We start from the raw sequence: 19,089 nt of genomic DNA on the forward strand, positions 1-19,089 counted from the left end.
AATAAGTTGTAAGTAATTGTAAATGGATTTGCACCATTTTACTTTAGAGCTTCAGACTAATCATAAGAGATACTTTGCCTTTATTCTCAAAGGTAAGCCACATCTTCAGCCATTGCAAAACCCCTTTGTGAATTTCTAAGGATGCAATACTTATTCAGAAATATTCTGAAGAATTTACTCTTTAACCTCAAAACACCTCACAACCATATGTGTAGCAACTGTGGCTCTTTCAAGTCTCCTAAATCATCATTGAATCAGATTTCTGCCTGCTGTTAAAGTCTGTCTCCTACTAATATTGGCCTTCTGAGTATCTCTCAAACTCTATGATTTACTTTCTTGTTTTGATAGAAACATTAGGAATATGGGATTGGGGATTGCTGGTGGAGCTGTGACTGGGAGAATGCTCAACCTTATCCTGGAATGTATACTTTATGATGTATTTGTTGGAAAATAAATTAGATTATTTTTATGATTTTCCATGCAGAGTTGTATACTAGCATTTTTTCCTTTTATCATTAAGTAAAGAACATCTTTATCTCATATGTTTTGCCCTAAAGTCAGATTTTTTTCTGAAATAATTATATGAAATTTTTCTAGCTGCCCTCAAGATTTTCTTTCTTTGGTTTTCAGCACTTTGACTGTGATGTGTCTAGGTGTTTTGTTTTAGCATTATTTGGTGATCTGTGGGCTTCTTAGATCTGTGATTTGTTGTATTTCATTAATGTTGGAAAATTTTTGGTCTTTATCACCTCAGATATTTCTCCTGCCTTTTTCTCTCCTCTTTTGCCAGTTACACATAGACTGATACTGTTCTGCAACTCTTAAGTTTTTTTTGTTTTTTTTTTTCACTTGTTTCTTGGTGTGTTCAGTTTGGGTAATTTCTGTCGTCAAGTTCACTGATTCTTCTGTGTCCAGTGTGTTAAGTCTGTCCAAGGAATTCTTTATCTCTGATAAGAATTTTCTATTTCTAGCCATATTTTTTATTTCTAGCATTTGACCCTTTCATGATTTCCACCTCTCTCCTCAAATTGTGAGTCTTTTTTATGCATGCTGTCCACCTTTTAAACTAGATCCTTTAACATATTAATCATAGTTAAATCTTTAAGTTTTCTGTCAGGTAATTCCAGCTGCATCATCTTTGAGTATAGTTCTGTTGATCACTTTATCTCTTGATGATGAATTAACATTTTTCTCCTGCTCGTATGTCTCATAATTTTTTATTGAATGCCACACACTGTGTGTAAAGGAACAGAGGAGACTAAAGTAAATGGTATTTGCACCCAGAAATGAGGGCATCTCTTTTTCTTTCAGGTTATTATTATGAGGCATTGCATCAATTTAGTCAGGAGTGGAGCTGGGTTTGGGTTTTGTTGTTGCCTTCAGTGCACCACAGTCTTCAGATACTTCCAGCAATTGACTGCTATTACTTTCTGCTTCTTAGAGTAGTGCCTGAAGTGCAAGATATTTATTTTGAGTCCTTTTATTTTGAACCCATCTGTGCTATGATAGATCCCCATTTTATTCAGAGTCCTTAATATGGTCAGCAAGGCTCTACGTGATCTGGTAGAGGGCCAGATAGTAAATCATTTAGGATTTTGTAGGCCACATGATCTCTGTCACAACTATTTAATTCTGCTGTTGTAAAATGGAAACAGCCATAGACAACAAGTAAACAAATGAGCAAGGCTGTATCCAATAAAACTTTAATGACGAAACAGGCAGTGGGCTAGATTTGGCCCATGGGCCATAGTTTGCCTACCTGTTTACCCTTTGTTTAGAGTCTTTCTCTTGCCCTACTCCCTGGCCCCAATCTCTGCTACCGTGGTAACGTGAGCTCCGCAAGGGCAAGGATTTTTTCCTATTTTGTTCATGGACTTCCAAAATGCCTACAACAACATCTGACACATAGACCCTCAACTTATTAAAATAATAGATAAGTTAATTATGTTTTGAGTGTTTTTTATAAGCAGCATATAGCTGAGGTTTTACAATTCAGTCTACTGATCTCATCTCAACAGATATGTTTAATTAGGTTGCATTCATTGTGATTTCTAGTATATTTGGAATTATCCCTGTCTGGTTTTTGTTTTGTGTTTCTTTCCTTTATCCTCTCCTTTCCTGCTATCTAGGTTTAATTAAATTTCCCTCATTTCTCCTTAGGTTCTGTCTTTTAATTTAGAAACTGCACATTCTGTTTTAACTTCCTTTAGCACAGATCCCTAAATACTGAACATGTATATTTGGCTTAGCAACATTTAACTGTATTCTTCTTAAATACCTTCAAGACCTTAGAATACTTCACCTCTGATTTTTGCACTTCCAGTGTATTGTTATTCTTTTCCAATATTTTATTTTCACTTTGTTTTAGACAATGTCTGCTGCTCCCCTGCCCTGCCATAGTCTTTTCCTTTGCTTTATTGTCAGAGCTTTTTTTTTTCAGATTTACTCATCTTATTCCATTCTTTTGTGTTTAATTTCCTTCTTATCAGAACATATATTGAGTAGTTATTTCAGCAGCTATCTGTGATTGTTGAATTTCCCCAGACTTTGTTGGAAATACCTTTATTCATTTGTATTCTTGTATAATTTAATTAGGTGAACAAATTATTTTAACTTCTAAAATTTGTTACTTCCTTTTTTCCCTTCAATTTTGAAACATTTTCAGCCAATATCTCTTCACATCTTGCCTCTTGTCTGTTCTCTCTGTTGTCTCCTTCTGGAATTCTTTTCTCTCTCTGTCTCCCCCTACCCGCCCCCGAGTTGGAGTCTCACTCTGTCATCCAGGCTGGAGTGCAGTGGTGTGATCTCGGCTTACCGCAACCTCTGCCTCCCGGGTTCAAGCAATTCTCCTGCCTCAGCCTCCCAAGTAGCTGGGATTACAGGCATCCACCACCACGCCCGGCAACTTTTTGTATTTTTAGTAGAAACGAGGTTTCACCATGTTGGCCAGTCTGGTCTCGAACTCCTGACCTCAGATGATCCACCCTTCTCGGCCTCCCCAAAGTGCTGGGGTTACAGGTGTGAGCCACCGTGTCCAGCCTGGAATTTTTTTCTTAGATGCATGTGAGACCTTTCAGAACTCTTCTTTCATTTTTTCTGTCTCATTATCTGTGCATTCTGGGTAACATTCTTACATCTATCTGACAGGTCACCAACTGTCTTTGTATGTAATCTACTGTAATCTGGCTTTTTCATTTCAGTGACTTTTATTTCTAGAGGTTGTTTAAAGTTCTTTTCCAAATCTGCTTTATTTTTCTCAAGATAGAATCATCCCATGTTGTTTCTTTATAAAAAGTAGATTCAAGTATCTTCACTTCCAGTCCAGTATCCTAAAGGATGAGATTCATGTACAGGGACAGATCACAAAAACATATACCAGTATTTGTAGTTGATTATGGTTTCCCAAGTAGTTCATGCTGCAGGATTGATTGCTTATTTTGTTTCTTTAAAGATCTTGGAAGATATTTTCACAAAATATAATCTGAATATACAAAAATATAAGTGGCAATTGGGATAATTTAATGTTAACATTTATGTGGAGTGAAATCAATCTGCCTGTTTTATTTGTTGCATACATCAAAATGGATTCTACATTCCCTTCTAAAATATCTATAACATTTTCATATTAGAATGCTTCATTCATAGACCAAACATGACAAACTCTGAAATAAGAGAGCTTGTCCTTTCCGAGGGTAGATGTGAATTAGATACAGTAGTAAGTAGGTTAACTGAAAAGACGAAAACCTTTAGAGAAGCTGTAGCCTAAAAATGCTGTCTTCATTCATAAAGTGAATTTCTCCAAATCCTAGAAAACATTTAAAAAGTGGCATTTGTTTAAATGACTAAAACAATTTTTCAGTTAAAATGTTTGGAATTTGGCCAGGCACAGTGGCACAAGCCTCTAATCCCAGCACTTTAGTAGGCCAAGGCAGGTGGATCACCTGGGGTCCAGAGTTCGAGACCAGCCTGACCAACATGGTGAAACCTCGTCTCTACTAAAAATACAAAATTAGTGGGGTGTGGTGGCAGTTGCCCGTAATCCCAGCTACTTGGGAGGCTGAGGCAGGAGAATCACTTGAACCCGGGAGGCAGAGGTTGCAATGAGCCGAGGTCACGCCATTGCACTCCAGCCTGAGCAACAAGAGTAAAACTCCGTGTCAAAAAAAAAAAAAAAATTGAAATTTTAAATGCCTAAACTTACAATATTTTGTTTTAATGTAGCTTTGGGATTTTTGACAAATTCTTCTTTGCTTTTCCAAGTCTGCTTAAAGGTTAATTGATTAAAGTGGGTGGGTCCTCATGTTTACTAATGTGTGTTGCAGCTCTTTTGGTACACCAGAAGGCCAGAATGGAACGACTTCAAAGAGAACTTGAGATTCAAAAGAAAAAGCTGGATAAATTAAAATCTGAGGTTAATGAAATGGAAAATAATCTAACTCGAAGGCGCCTGAAAAGATCAAATTCTATATCCCAGATACCTTCCGTAAGTCTTTATGTAACTGTTGTGATCTCTGCTTGAACATGAGAGTAGGCCATCTAACATAAGTGTAATATCTCTATCTAGTTTTCTTCAGATGTTCTTAACTCTTGTTTTTCTGTCCTTACTTTCTTGTGCCAAACTCCATTCTTTATTAACTAATGACTAAGAATTCAGTGCAAATCTTACTTACATAGAATTATTTTTCAGCTTGAAGAAATGCAGCAGCTGAGAAGTTGTAATAGACAACTCCAGATTGACATTGACTGCTTAACCAAAGAAATTGATCTTTTTCAAGCCCGAGGTAAAGTTCAGTGTATTTGTAGCTGAAATTCATCGTATTTAATTCACCAGCAGTTTTCCTGTGGCTAAAAACAGACTTATCAATCATAATCTTACTGTCTCAGAACATGTGGCTTTGGAGCCAGACAGACTTTTAAGAATATATTTAAAAAGTCACCCCCATCTCAATGGCACTATCTTAACTGATAAAATATAGAAGATAATAAAAATAAGGTTTATACATTCTTTAGACAATGATAGTTTATTATACTTGAGCTATTAATGACAAGCAATGATTTCTTATAGTAAATAATGTTTACAATTTAATTCAGTTCCATAGAGAACTAAAAGGAAATGTTATCACTTAAACCTAATTCTGAAGTTGGATAAATAATAAAAAGATATAAAATGGAAAAGACAGGAAGGGGAAGGAATCTAACCAAAAGAGAAGTCTTTAATCACACTTGGGACTGTGTTCTAGAATCTGTTCAACTGGAAGATGATTATTTTTATTTTTATTCTTTTTAAATGTTGATTAAGCTATTTATCTTTAAACATTCATAGAAAAATACCATAATTTAACTCTAAAAAGTTGGTGCTGTTCTAGAAACTACAATCCTTGAACTTACTCTTTTTGTGTAAAATTTTAACCATTCTATTACATAGTGCAAGGTTTTTATATTTACTTGAGGTAAAGCTGTTTAGTTACTTAAGTCCATGTTTGATCGTTTAAAATTACATTTTAAATTGTGAAATTTTAAGTTATTTTAACTTGCCACATAGAACAGGGATCTACTTCTACTTCTATTAATGTCTTACCAGCATTAATTTGACTTCTTTCACAGTTTACCACTTACCCATGTTTATGAGTACTACATTATACCTAAGATAATATATTTGAAATATGTTTTGAAATCTTACATATAATTCGAGGTTAGAGGGGCAAAATAAATGAAAAGCATTTCTTATAGCGTGTTTATTTTTAGAAAGAAATACTTGTTTTAAAAATTAAAGTTGTTTTTGAGCTATAAGCATTGATATATTTACTTTTTATATATTTCAGGACCACATTTTAACCCCAGCGCTATTCATAACTTTTATGACAATATTGGATTTGTAGGTCCTGTGCCACCAAAACCCAAAGGTTAGTGTATCCATTAAATATGAAAACTGTTACTTTTGAAAAGCAAAATTTTAGAAAATTTTTCCTGTTCAGCAACCTTCCTCTCTAGAATTGCTTCAAACTTTGGCATTCTTAAATGAATTCATTAAGAAGATGTTTGCTTATTTTCATTTACATGCTTGGGGTTGGGAAGGATGCAAAGATGTAATATTCTTAGCTTTTTAAAAGCAATATGCACGAGCTTAGGAAACACTATGTACTCCCAACCAATAATAGCAAGTCTTGGTTAAAAAACAATTACTAAGTACAAAAATTTGTATCATTTAAAACTTTAGACAAATGATAAGGAAGATACCTTAGGGAAGTTCCCCCCCCCAATGAATATTTAGTTTAATTTATATATAACTTTAAGTAATCAAAATACCCTAAATTCCAGATGAATAGTTTTCTACCTTCTATCATTTTACATCGTTGATATTCTCAGAATATATGCACACCAAACTAAGACATGTCAAAGTATGTCTGTGTGTTGTGATCCAGGCATTAAAATGTGTGTAGAAATGGAAACAGGTACATAAATATCACTGCTGAAGGTAAAAATATAGACATATTTACAGATTAACACTTAACCGTGGTATATAATTTACTTTCAACTCTAATAAGAAAGTTAAAAGGTAAAAATGTGTTAATGGATACATAATATTAAAGGAAGAAAACTGCAAGAGCACAAAAGTGTGGGAGGGTGGAGGTTGTAAAGATGCAGTAGTATTTTTGTATGCAATTGAAGTTAAGTTGTTATCAACTTAAAATAGAAGAGTATAACCAAATATAATCAAAGTAAATCACGATTAAACGTTGTCGAATAACAAAGGAAGACAATAAGAGGAAAAGAGGAGCAAAACAGTTGTCAAATAGACAGGAAGCAACAAACTGCCAATAGTAAGTCCTCACTTTTTAGTAATTACCTTAACTGGAAATGGATTAAACTCACCACTCACAAGGAGTTGTATGAATGGATTTTAAAAACAGGATCTGGCAGCAGCCAATGGGAGGCCCCAACAGCTCGTGCTGGCGCACACAGCGGGAGGGGAGGGAGCCCATGATGTGCACGCACCCTCTCCCTCATCCACCGCTGTCACCTCCTGCTGCTCCTCCTGCTGCTTGTGTACTCGTTAGGTGCGGACCCGCCACCTCTTTTGTGAAGCAGCAGCTGAGGAGACTCCGGTGCTCACCATGGCCAACGAAAAGCCCACAGAAGAAGTCAAGACTGAGAACAAGAATCATATTAATTTGAAGGTGGCGGGACAGTATGGTTCTGTGGTGCAGTTTAAGATTAAGAGGCAGACACCACTTAGTAAACTAATGAAAGCCTACTGTGAACCACGGGGATTGTCAGTGAAGCAGATCAGATTCCGATTTGGTGGGCAACCAATCAGTGGAACGGACACACCTGCACAGTTGGAAATGGAAGATGAAGATACAATTGATGTGTTTCAACAGCCTACGGGAGGTGTCTACTGAAAAGGGAACCTGCTTCTTTACTCCAGAACGCTGTTCTTTAAAGACCAAGATTACTACATTCTCAATTAGAAAACTGCAATTTGGTTCCACCACATTCTGACTACTACAGTATAGTTTTCTCTATTCTTTTGTTTCCCCCTTCCACATTCCTTTATTATACATGAAGTAACTGGTATGTGTACACAAGCGTATTGCTTTTTTCTTCAAACCAAACAGCCAATGGTGTGTTTTGATTGACATCAAGTGGAGACAGGATGGGAAAAAATACTGATTCTGTGAAAATACCCCCTTTATCCATTAGTGGCATGTTCATTCAGGTCTTATCTTTATATTCTAGTAAGTTATTTTGCTCTCACTGTTTTAACAACAACTACAAAAAAATTCTCACATACCTTGTTCAATTGGAGGATTTTCATGTTTTTCATTTATCATTGTAAAACCAAGGACAATTTTATAACTTTTGTGTACATAGCTGTTACATGTAGGGCAATCTGTCTTTAAGTAGGGATAAATACTCTAAAAAAAAAGAAAGAATCCTAGAAAGTTTTCCCTTCAAGTCAGGCTTCTTATTTAAATAAACTTTTTGTTTAAAATGAAATAAGAAAAATAAAAACAGGATCCAATAATATACTATCTACAAGAGATTCATTTTATATTTAAAGACACACATAGGCAGAAAGTGAAGGGATGGAAAAAGATTTTATATAAATGGTAGCTAAAAGAAATCAAAAGTGGCTATAATTATATCAGAAACAATAGATTTTTAAGTCTAAAACTGTTGAGACAAAGATTATTATATAATGGTAAAAGGATCAATTCCACAGAAAAATATAAAAATTATAAATATATACACACCCCACATCAGACTACATTAATATGTAAAGCAAATATTGACAGATCTGAAGACAGAAATTGACAGCAATAGTAGGAGACTTCAATACCCCCCTTACAATAATAGAATATCCAGGCAGAAAATGAATAAAGAAACAGCTGATTTGAACAAGCACACACGGAACATTCTGTAGGATAGATCATATGTTAGTTCACAAAACGAGTTTAAACAAACCTAAGAAGATAGAAATCATTCCACGTATTTTTTCTAACCACAGTGGAATAAAACTAGAAATCAGTAACAGCAAGAAAACCATAAAATTTGTGGAAATTTAAACACACTCTTGAATAATCATTGAGTCAAGAAGGAAATCAAAAGGGAATCTTAACAGTATCTTCAGGCAAAAAGGAAAACATAGCATACTAGAACCTATGGGATGAAGCAAAGGCAGTACTAAGAAGTTTCTAGAGATAAACAATACGTACATTAAAAAAGAAAAAGAAAGATCTCAATTATACCTCAGGGAACCAGTAGAAGAACAACAAGCTAAGCCTAATGTTAGCATAATGAAGAAAATAATAAGAATTAGAGCAAAAATAGAGAATTTAAAAACAACAGAAAAAGAAATAGTAAAACTAAGAGGTTTTTTAAAAAATCAACAAGATTGACAAACCCTTAGCTAGATAAATTGAGAAAAGAAGGAGACAAAATCAGAAATGAAAATGAAGACAACAGATGCCTCAGAAATAAAAGGATCATAAGGGAATATTAGGAACAATTTTATGCCAACAGACTAGATAACCTAGAAAAAAATTGATACATTCCTATCCAAAAAATATCCAAAAAAAACTGATATCACCTATTAAAGCTGAATCAAGAAGAATTAGAAAGACTGAGTAGGCCAATAACAAATAAGGAGATTGAATCGGTAATCAAAAATCTCCCAACAAATATCCAGCATGGATTTAGAAATTTAAAAAAAAAAAATTCCCAACAAAGAAAAGTCCAGAACTGGATGGCTTCATGAGTGAATTCTGTCAAACACTCAAACAAGAATTAATACCAACCCATCTTAAGCTCTTCCAAAAATGAGAAGGGGGAACACTTCCAAACTCATTCTGAGGCCAGCCTCACCCTGGTACCAAAACCAGACAAAGACACTACAACTAAAGAAAACTACAGACCAATATTACTGATGAACATAGAGGCAAAAAGTCCTCAGTAAAATACTGGCAAACCAAACTGAGCACGTTAAAAGGACCATATGCCATGACCAAGTGGGGTTTATCTCTGGGACTTAAGGATGGTTCAACATACACAAATCAGTTAATGTGATACAGCACACACATTGAAGTAAAATGAAAGGAATAACCATGTAGTCATCTTAATAGATGCTAAAAAGCATTTGAAAAAGTTCAGCATTTATTCATAATTAAAACTCTCAGGCCGGGCACACTGGCTCACACCTGTAATCCTAGCACTTTTGGGAGGCCGAGGCGGGTGGGTCACCTAAGGTCGGGAGTTTGAGACCAGCCTGACCAACATGGAGAAACCCTGTCTGTACTAAAAATACAAAATTAGCCTGGCTTGGCGGCCCATGCCTGTAATCCCAGGTACTCAGGAGGCTGAGGCAGGAGAATAGCTTGAATCCGGGAGGCAGAGGTTGCGGTAAGCCAAGATCACGCCATTGCACTCCAGCCTGGGCAACGGCAGCGAAACTCTTGTCTAAAAAAAAAAAAAAAAAATATATATATATATATATATATATATATATATATACACACACACACACACACACACACACATACACATACACATATAGAAGGAACTTAACACAATAAAGGCCATATATAAAAACCCCATAGGTAATATAATCAATGGAGAAAACCAAAAGCTTTCCCACTAAGATCTGGCACAAGCAAGGGTGCCATTCTTGCCACTTATTTTCAACGTAGTACAGGAAGTTCTAATGTAGTATCCATTTTTGTGTTGCTGTAAAGGAATACCTGAGGCTTGGTAATTTATAAAGAAAAAAGGTTTAATTGGCTCACAGTTCTGCAGAAAGCATGTCACCGATATCCACATGCTTTCTGTACAGGAAGCGTGTCACTGACATCTGCTCAGTTTCTGGAGAGGCTTCAGGGAACTTTTATTCATGGCAGAAAGTGAAGCAAGCAAGCAGAGGTATGTCATATGGTGAGCGAGACAGTGGGAGGTGCCACACCTTTTAAACAGCCAGATCTTGCATGAACTCAGAGCAATATCTCACTCATTATTGAGAAACCTGCACCAAGGTATTCATGAAGGATCCATCCCCAGGACCCAGACACCTCCCACCAAGCCCCACTTCTAACACTGGGGATTACATTTCAATATAAGGTTTGGAGAGGACAAACATCCAAACTGTATCACTTAGCCAGAGCAATTAGACAAGAAAAATAAAGGTATCCAAATCAGAAAGGAGGAAGTAAAATTATCTGTTTGCAGGCGACATGATCATATATGTTGAAAACCCTGAAGACTCCACCAAAAACTGTTAAAAGTAATAAATGAATTTAGTAAAATTGCAAGACACAAAAACAATGTACAAAAGTCAATTGTGTTTCTATACACAAGGAACTATCAAAAAAGGAGATCAAGAAAACAATCCCATTCACAATAGCAAGAAGAAGAGTGCTTAGGAATACGCTGAAAATTATAAAACATTGATGAAGGAAATTAAAGAAGACACAGATAAATAGAAACGTAGCCTGTGTTTATGGATTGGAAGAATTAATATTATTAAAACATCCTTACTACCCAAATTAGTCTACAGATTCAATGTAGTCCCTATCAAAATACCAGTGACATCCTTTACAGAAACAGAAAAAAATCTAAAATTATATGGAACCAGAAAAGACCCTGAATAGCCAAAGCAATCTTGAGTAAGCAAAACAGCTGGAGACATCACATTCCCTGATTTTTAAAAATATTACAAAGTTATAGTAAAACAGTATGGTACTGACATAAAAACAGACATATTGACCAACGGAACAGAATAGAGAGCCCAGAAATAAATCCATGCGTCTGTGGTCAACTTATCTTTGACAAGCGTGCCAAGAACACAATGGGGAAAGGGTAGTCTCTTCAGTAAATGGATATTCACATGCAGATGAATGAAATTGAACCATTTCTTCACACTGTATACAAAAATAAACTCAAAATGGATTAAAAATGTAAACATAAGACCTGAAACCATAAAACTCCTAGAAGAAGACATAGGTGAAAAGCTTCTTGACCTGGTCTGGGCAGTGATAGTTTGGATATGACACCAAAAGCACAGGTAACAAAAGCAAAAATGGGCAAGTGGGATTACATTAAACTAAAATGCATCTACACGGCAAAGGAAATCATCAGCAGTGAAAAGGCAACCTTCAGAAAGGGAGAAAATATTCACAAACTATATAACTCCTAAAGGGTTTATATTCAAAATGCATAAGGAACTCATGCAAATCAATAGTAATAGAAACCAATAACCAGATTTTAAAATGGGCAAAGAACCAGAATAGACATTTCTCAAAAGAAAGTATACAGATAGCCAACAGGTATATTGAAAGGTACTCACCCTCACTAATCATCAGGAAAATGCAAATTAAAACCCAGTGAGATACCACCTTACAAACTTATTGGAATGGTTACTGTGAGAAAGGTGAAAGATTATATGCATTGATGAGGACATAGAGAAAAGAGAACGCTTGTACACTTTCATGGGAATGTAAGTTGGTGCAGCTATTATGAAAAACAGCATGCAGGTTCAAAAACTTTAAAATTGTATGATCTCGCAATCGCACTACTGAGCATATATCCAAAGGAAATGCAGTAAGTATCTCAAAGAGATATCTGCACTCATTTTCCTTTCAGTATTATTCACAATAGCCAAAATATGAAAACAACATAAATTTCTGTATATGGATAAAGAAAACGTGAGAGATACACACACACAGTGGAATATTACTCAGCCTTAAGAAAGAAGGAAATCCTGTCATTTGTGATAACATGGGTGAACCTGGAGGATGTCTTGCTAAGTGACATAAGCCGGAGAAAGACAAATACTGCATTATCTCACCTATATGTAGAATTCAAAAATATCAAACTCCTGGAAACAGAGAGCAGAACGGTGGTTACCAGGGGCTGGGAGAAGAGGGTATGGGAAGATTGTGGTCGAAGGGGTACAGAGTTTCAACTATATAAGATAAATAAACTCTGGAGATCTAGTGTACAACAACGTGACTGTAGTTAACAGTAGTTTATTATATAACTGAAATTTGCTAAAGGAGATCTTAAGTGTTCTCACCACGGTGGGGGGCGGGGACATAAGCTATATGAGGTGCTGAATATGTTAATTAACTTGATTGTAATAAGTTTTTCACAGTATATACATAAATCATCAAGTTGTACAGCTTATAATTTTTAACTGTCACCTATACATCAATAAAGTTGTGGGGGAAACAAAACAAAGACAGCAAAACAAGTTTTCATTCACACAAATTCTGGAAGTCAGCAAACACGTGGTGAATCAGGTCAGCACTCATAGTGTTACATCATCCTCACTAGTGTGCTGCAACAAATACTCCAGACTTACAATTTGTTCCCCATATGTTTGTATTTTCAAATGTCTTCAGAGATAAAAATTATTTGTGTTACTTCTTCCTTCATAAGAAACATTAAGGTTTGTAGGACTAGGAAAGTATGAATTATGGATAGGAGAATGTACATTTTTCCTGTGAAGCTGAACAGGACACCCTAAAAAAATGTATGGTTACTGTCATTGAGAAATTCAGTGCCTTACGTAGGGGAGGAAAAGGAGAGGTTGAGAAAAACAAAATTAGGACATTTTATGAATCAGGCAGTTGTTCACACGTTTATATACTGGTAGGAATACCATGTTAAATTGGGTTTTAGACAAGTGGCTGGCAAACAGTGACCCATGGACCAAATCCAGCCTGCCATCTGTTTTTGTCAATAAAGTTTTACTGCAGGAAAAGAAAAAGAAATGGGAACAAGGAAGAACTAGTATATTACTGGTCTTTAGTTTGTTACAAGAATTTTCACATTCTCCTTTCACATTCTAATTTTTGTGCTCTACTTCATTTTTGTTTGTTTGTTTGTTTATTTTTTATTTTTTTGAGACAGAGTTTCGCTGTTGTTGCCCAGGCTGGAGTGCAATGGCGCAATCTCGGCTCACCACAACCTCTGCCTCCCAGGTTCAAGCCATTCTCCTGCCTCAGCTTCCCGAGTAGATGGATTACAGGCATGCGCCACCACGCCCAGCTAATTTTGTATTTTTAGTACAGACGGGGTTTCTCCACGTTGGTCAAGCTGGTCTCGAACTCCTGACCTGAAGTGATCCACCCGTCTCGGCCTCCCAAAGTGCTGGGATTACAGGCGTGAGCCACAGCGCCCAGCCTCCTTCATTTTTATGTATAATTAGGTGTAGCTCTGTCCTCATATTTTATTTAAATGTTTTTAAATATAGCTGGAATACAATGAAAAGTTATTACAGAGGATCAGAGTGAGATTAGGGCATTTGACACAGTAAGCAAATGTTCAGAGACTAGATGCTATTTGGATGTTAATTGAATAAAGCAGCAGAGATGACAGCGGTATAAGCACTAACTCTAAAATATGCAGGATGTGTTTTTCAGACACTGAATGATTTTCCTTAGTATAATCTTTCTACTCTTTTTGAAAAATAAGAATTTTTTCTTATGAAAAGTTTCCTCTTTTGCTTCAACATAATCTGTTACTTCAGAATAATAATAATCTGTTATTTCACATAAGTGAAATAAAATTGGTCTTGACAGTTGTTGAAGTGGGATGAGTACATGAAGGTTCATTTTGCTGTCCTCTCTACTTTTATATATGTTTGAAATTTTCCGTAATAAGTAAGAAAGGTCCAATAAAAACATCCATTACTTTAAAGTTTTTACATGAAAGAAGTTTGTATGCTGGCTGTTTTGGGAGAAATAAGGAATCAATAATTTTTTGCAATAAAGCTAAAATACACATTAACTTCATGAATAGAAATTTAGTCCTTGAAGTCTGTTCTGCTTCATAATGTAGAGGTTTTTTTAACAGCTAAAATTAAATGTGTTTAGACCATTGTTTGTGATCTAATTTCCTCTTTTTTCCAATTTTGGTTATTTAGTTTCCGAACACCTCTAATTTAAAAAAAAAAAATCATAATTCTAAGTTTACCAAGTGAGATTATAAGAAAACCACTGGAGATTTTTCATTTAAGAAAAATTTTATAGATCCCTTATTGATTGCCTTAGATATTACTTAAATAATCAAAAATTTGCTGGCATTTAATAATACATTGAAGTGTAAAAAGGGACTTCCTTATGGTCACTCTTCCTAAAATTTTAACCTTTGCAGTTAAACAGAATCAACAAGGTTTTACTAAAAACATGTCAGGTGAAAATGTTTTCTAATGCCTGAGACCAAAATTCTAGTAAGTAGGATGGATCCCCAGATTAAAACAATTATTCTATAAAATGTTTCCCAGATGTGGAATGTGAGATGATTTTACGTGGCAAAAAGTCAAAGTTTTTTAAACTGTATTTCTTTTCAGTTGTTTCAGGGCATAGTAACTGGTATTGTCAGACCCTTGATTTTTTTAGATATTTTTACTTAGGATAAGACTTAATTCGATGTTTGTTTTAAAATTATTCAGTTTGGGGAAAATACTGTATAAACACCATTCAAGTTGGTTGTGCATGTGGCAAAAATTGTGACAATGGAAAGCCAACACCTAAAGTTGAGGACTTAGCAAGAAAATTTCTGTACAATGAGTAAGAAAGGTGCTGCTAAAGGGGTACAAAGTACCAAATATCACTTAATTATTTAAAATGTGTCATAAAATTTGACTTTTATATTTTTATTTACTTGTTACAATAGTCTCTCTTTTAAAATAGAAAAGTTATCAGTAGGGTAGGTGGAATTTGCATATTAATATACATTGTTTTAACATAGGTTTGATTCTTCAAATTAATAACCTTGACAGGAAAAATTCAACAATGCATGCTCCTTTTACTTTAAACCTCCCAAAATTAATTTGTAGGAATACTGTTCTAATTTCATTATGGGACCCAAATTTTTTTAAGTAGTTTTATAAATGTAATCGCTTGTTAGAGATAACTTTTGAGGAATATAATTATCCTCTGTATTTAAGATACCACTATCCATATAAACATTCTAGAACATTGGTCTCTTAGAGTTCCAGTGACCTTTATTTTATAAGTAAGAAACAAAGAGACCTAGAATGTATATGATTTATCTGAGATCACGAGCAAAATATTCAGGAATTAGTAGCAGAGCCTGGAACAGAACTCCATTCTCACAACTCTCAATTCTAGTGTTCTTTCTACTCTACCATACCAAATGTGGTTTTTAAAAATAAAGTATGGTAAAATTTTTACATAGATTTACTTCTCCAGAGTCTGTGGATAAGACGTTAGATACTAGTTTATATTTTATTTGTGTCATCCAAGGCTTACATTTTTGGCAGATAGAGAACATGAATTGACAAAAAAAAACTGCCCTTTCTGGTAGAAAACAAATATAAATACTACTGCAGTGGGAAACGAAACTCTAATGAGACTTACGTACACTGACAGTATTGTTTTGCAGTAGGACAGCTTTTTACAATCTTGAGTGGTATTATGGGAATCTTTGCTATTAGATACCCTTTATTCTACTATAAATTGTAGGTAATGATGCTATTTTCTCCTTTAAGGAGATTGGAGGTGATTACATCATGTTCATGTTGTATTTCCCAGAGGGAGAAGTGCCAACTAGATAGAGGTTGGTAGTGATCAAGCATGTGTGTCAGTGTCAGCTAGGTGCCCCATTTGGGGAGCAAGCTGCATCAGGCTGTGCACTACAAATGGTGTTTAAAGTTGCCTGTAATTTTTTAGACTTTGTGATTTTTTACTTATAAAATAATTTTTTTCTTTCTTACAGATCAAAGGTCCATCATCAAAACACCAAAGACTCAAGACACAGAAGATGATGAGGGAGCTCAGTGGAATTGTACTGCCTGTACTTTTTTGAACCATCCAGCCTTAATTCGCTGTGAACAGTGTGAGATGCCAAGGCATTTCTGAGCCAAATGGCCCTGTATCTTCTCTAAAACCACATCTAAAGTTCAAGAAACTAGTCTGTCATCGGGAAAAAGTTTCACTGCTACATAGGATTTTGTCAAATTGAAGGTGTGACAAGATGGTGTTGTGCTAATGTTAAATGTCAGCCCACAGAGCTAATAATACCTCAGTATAATGTCATGAGCAGTTGAAATTCATCACATGAAAAGTAATCTGCTGAAAGACTTGGTTGCCCACTGCCTAACTGTGTACAGTGTTACCAGTGTCCCATTATGGATAATTCTCAATATGTTAACACCTAGGTGTTCCCAATACCTTTTTCCCCTCATGTCACTACTGAATTTTGACAGGAGGAAGGAATAGAATGATAGCTTGTTTTATTTGTAAAGCTTTCAGTGAAACACTACATATACGAAGAAAAGGAACAAGGTTTAACTATTTAAGAACTGTTTGCTGCCGCATAGTGCCATTGGATAGGGGAAGAACTTCAGAAATCTGTGGTACTCTTGGCCTTGTCTTTGTCTTCCCTGAACATGTCTCCACTCTGTGAAGCCAGCATCTAGGGGCTAAAGATGCAAAGGAAAGCAGCATGCATTGTCTGTACAAATGTGCAGTGAAATACCCCAAAGCTTTTCCTACTGTACAGATCTCTCGAGTCTGCTTTAAGTGATTTCTTTTCTTCTTGATTATTTTCTTATATTTCTATATGTATAGTGTAATAGCCTTTTGTTAACTAATTTTCTTTTTTCCTTTTAGTAATTAAGCACGATCATGTCCCTTTTTAAGCCTTACCTGAGAGGAACAATGCCTTAAAATAAAAAAGCATTAATGAGATGAAAGTATGCACAGAATAACTTTCCTCTACTTATTCTGTACTTTGCCCTCATGAGTTCCAATGTTGTGTGAAGACAGGCAGATGCTGCACAGTGAATTGCAGATGATATTACAGAAGTGATGTCTGTAGGTCACATTAAATACTGACTTGAGCAGTGGGTGACACAACACAGTGTTTGTCTTCCACAGGGAAGCTTAAAACAGAAGATATTTTTAACCCACTGACAGAACAACAAGGTTAAGCTTCATCTGCTTGGTGTCCCACAGAACTTGCACAAGCAATTGTTATTGGGAAAGTACAGTCTCAAAACCAGCAACAGCAGCAGTACCTACAGCCCTTTTTTTGGAGAGAAGTTTAAATGCTTTACTGTTGGGGCAGTCCATTTCTAATCCTGACTTGGTGACAGTATCATGTGTATTTATAAAACAAGGCTAGCCATATTTAGGACAACTGAAGAAAAGCTGGAAAAAAAGAAAAACAAGCAAACTTGAACACTGAAGCAACCTCAAGCATCTCTTTATTTTGATGATATATTTTTGTAAGGAAAATAAATATTCAGATGATCAGGAATGTATATAACTAAATGAAATCAAGAAAAAGAAATAACAGTATGCATTTAAAAAGACAGAATTATGAAATTATATGAGTGCTTAGAATGGGGCTAAGGGAAGTGCTGAAATAGAGCAAAGGATGGAAGATAATATAGACTACCACCCACTGTAAATGTTTGCAAGTGGCTGTGTTTTAAATGGGATTATTACAGTTGATCTCTATGAATGTCAGAGCCTTAACTTTCAGGCTTTGCATTTTGTATATGGGAAGAAATATGACAATCCTAGGTAATTAAACCATAGACCCAAAGCCCTTACGTTTGATGCAATTTATTTTTAAAATAGGCCTTGTTTTTCAGCTTCATCTGCAGTTCTATGTGAAGATTGATAAATCAGTTTTTACTTGTTTTATTAATAAAACGTAATTTGGATATCTTGAGTTGATGGTTTTGTGATTTAGCTGGGTAAACTATCTTTGTAACAGATAAGTTATTTATAAAAATTAAAAAACTTATATTCTAATGTGGATTTTGTGACTTGTTTTCAGTTTGTGGGACAGGAGATAATTTATACATCAGCAGATCATTTAAGCATTAATGGAAATCAGGGAAAACTTCTTCTCTAGAGTCTCCTTGTGACATTATGACACTCAGCTGCATTTCTTGGACTGTTTTTATCAATTTCCCTAGACTTCTTTTTTCATAGTTTATGATAGTTTTCCCTTTTATTTCCTTTGGATTTTTCAAAATTTACCCCATTGTTAAAGACAAATGTGATTTATCACCCAGGCTGTAGTCCAGTGGAGCAATCTCGGCTCACTGCAACCTCCGCCTCCCAGGTTCAAGTGATTCTCCTGCCTCAGCCTCCCCAGTAGCTGAGTTTACAGGCACACGCCATCACGCCTGGCTAATTTTTTTTGTATTTTTAGTAGAGACAGGGTTTCGCCACGTTGGCCAGGCTGGCCTTGAACTCCCAACCTCAAGTGATCGGCTCACAGCCTCCCAAAATGCTGTGATTTCAGATGTCTTCATTAGATTTACTCTGTAATCCTGGGACAGTTCCTTGCTTGTATTGCCTCTCCTTGTCGAACGAAGGTGATTAGATTAATGCTAAACCCACCTCACAGGGGTGTTGTAAGGGTTAATGTGAAACTATTATCTGAGCCAACCCCTTCTCTCTGACTAGGAACTGCATTGTCCTAAAAGTGGGCCGTCTTTTTACATAAATGGGTTGTGAAGTATTGTTCTCTCAACAGTATTAACAGGTAAGTTAGCTATTTATCTGAATTGGTCTAGGGACATCTCAATGGATCAGAATTTGATGT

The 19,089-nt window shown here is 35.5% G+C and overlaps 2 protein-coding genes across 14 annotated transcripts in view; both read left to right on the forward strand.

The window, feature by feature from the left end:
- The window catches only part of TAB2 (TGF-beta activated kinase 1 (MAP3K7) binding protein 2), a 93,000-nt gene extending 74,804 nt beyond the window's left edge, over nt 1–18,196 (forward strand). For all 13 annotated transcript variants that reach the window (XM_034963057.4, XM_034963059.4, XM_055114210.2 and 10 more), the window contains 4 exons: nt 4,323–4,483; nt 4,688–4,781; nt 5,823–5,903; nt 16,240–18,196. In XM_034963057.4, the coding sequence (XP_034818948.1) occupies nt 4,323–4,483; nt 4,688–4,781; nt 5,823–5,903; nt 16,240–16,382 (479 nt within the window). In that variant the 3' untranslated portion in view covers nt 16,383–18,196. The remainder of the gene's footprint in view (nt 1–4,322; nt 4,484–4,687; nt 4,782–5,822; nt 5,904–16,239) is intronic.
- On the forward strand, nt 6,970–13,268 carry SUMO4 (small ubiquitin like modifier 4). The gene has a single exon (XM_055114211.3). It carries the CDS (start codon nt 7,116–7,118, stop codon nt 7,401–7,403), a length of 288 nt encoding a protein of 95 aa, XP_054970186.1. The 5' UTR covers nt 6,970–7,115; the 3' UTR covers nt 7,404–13,268.
- Nucleotides 18,197–19,089: the final 893 nt, after the last annotated feature.

Source organism: Pan paniscus, chromosome 5 (genome assembly GCF_029289425.2).
Source record: "Pan paniscus chromosome 5, NHGRI_mPanPan1-v2.0_pri, whole genome shotgun sequence".
Classification (NCBI taxonomy): domain Eukaryota; kingdom Metazoa; phylum Chordata; class Mammalia; order Primates; family Hominidae; genus Pan; species Pan paniscus.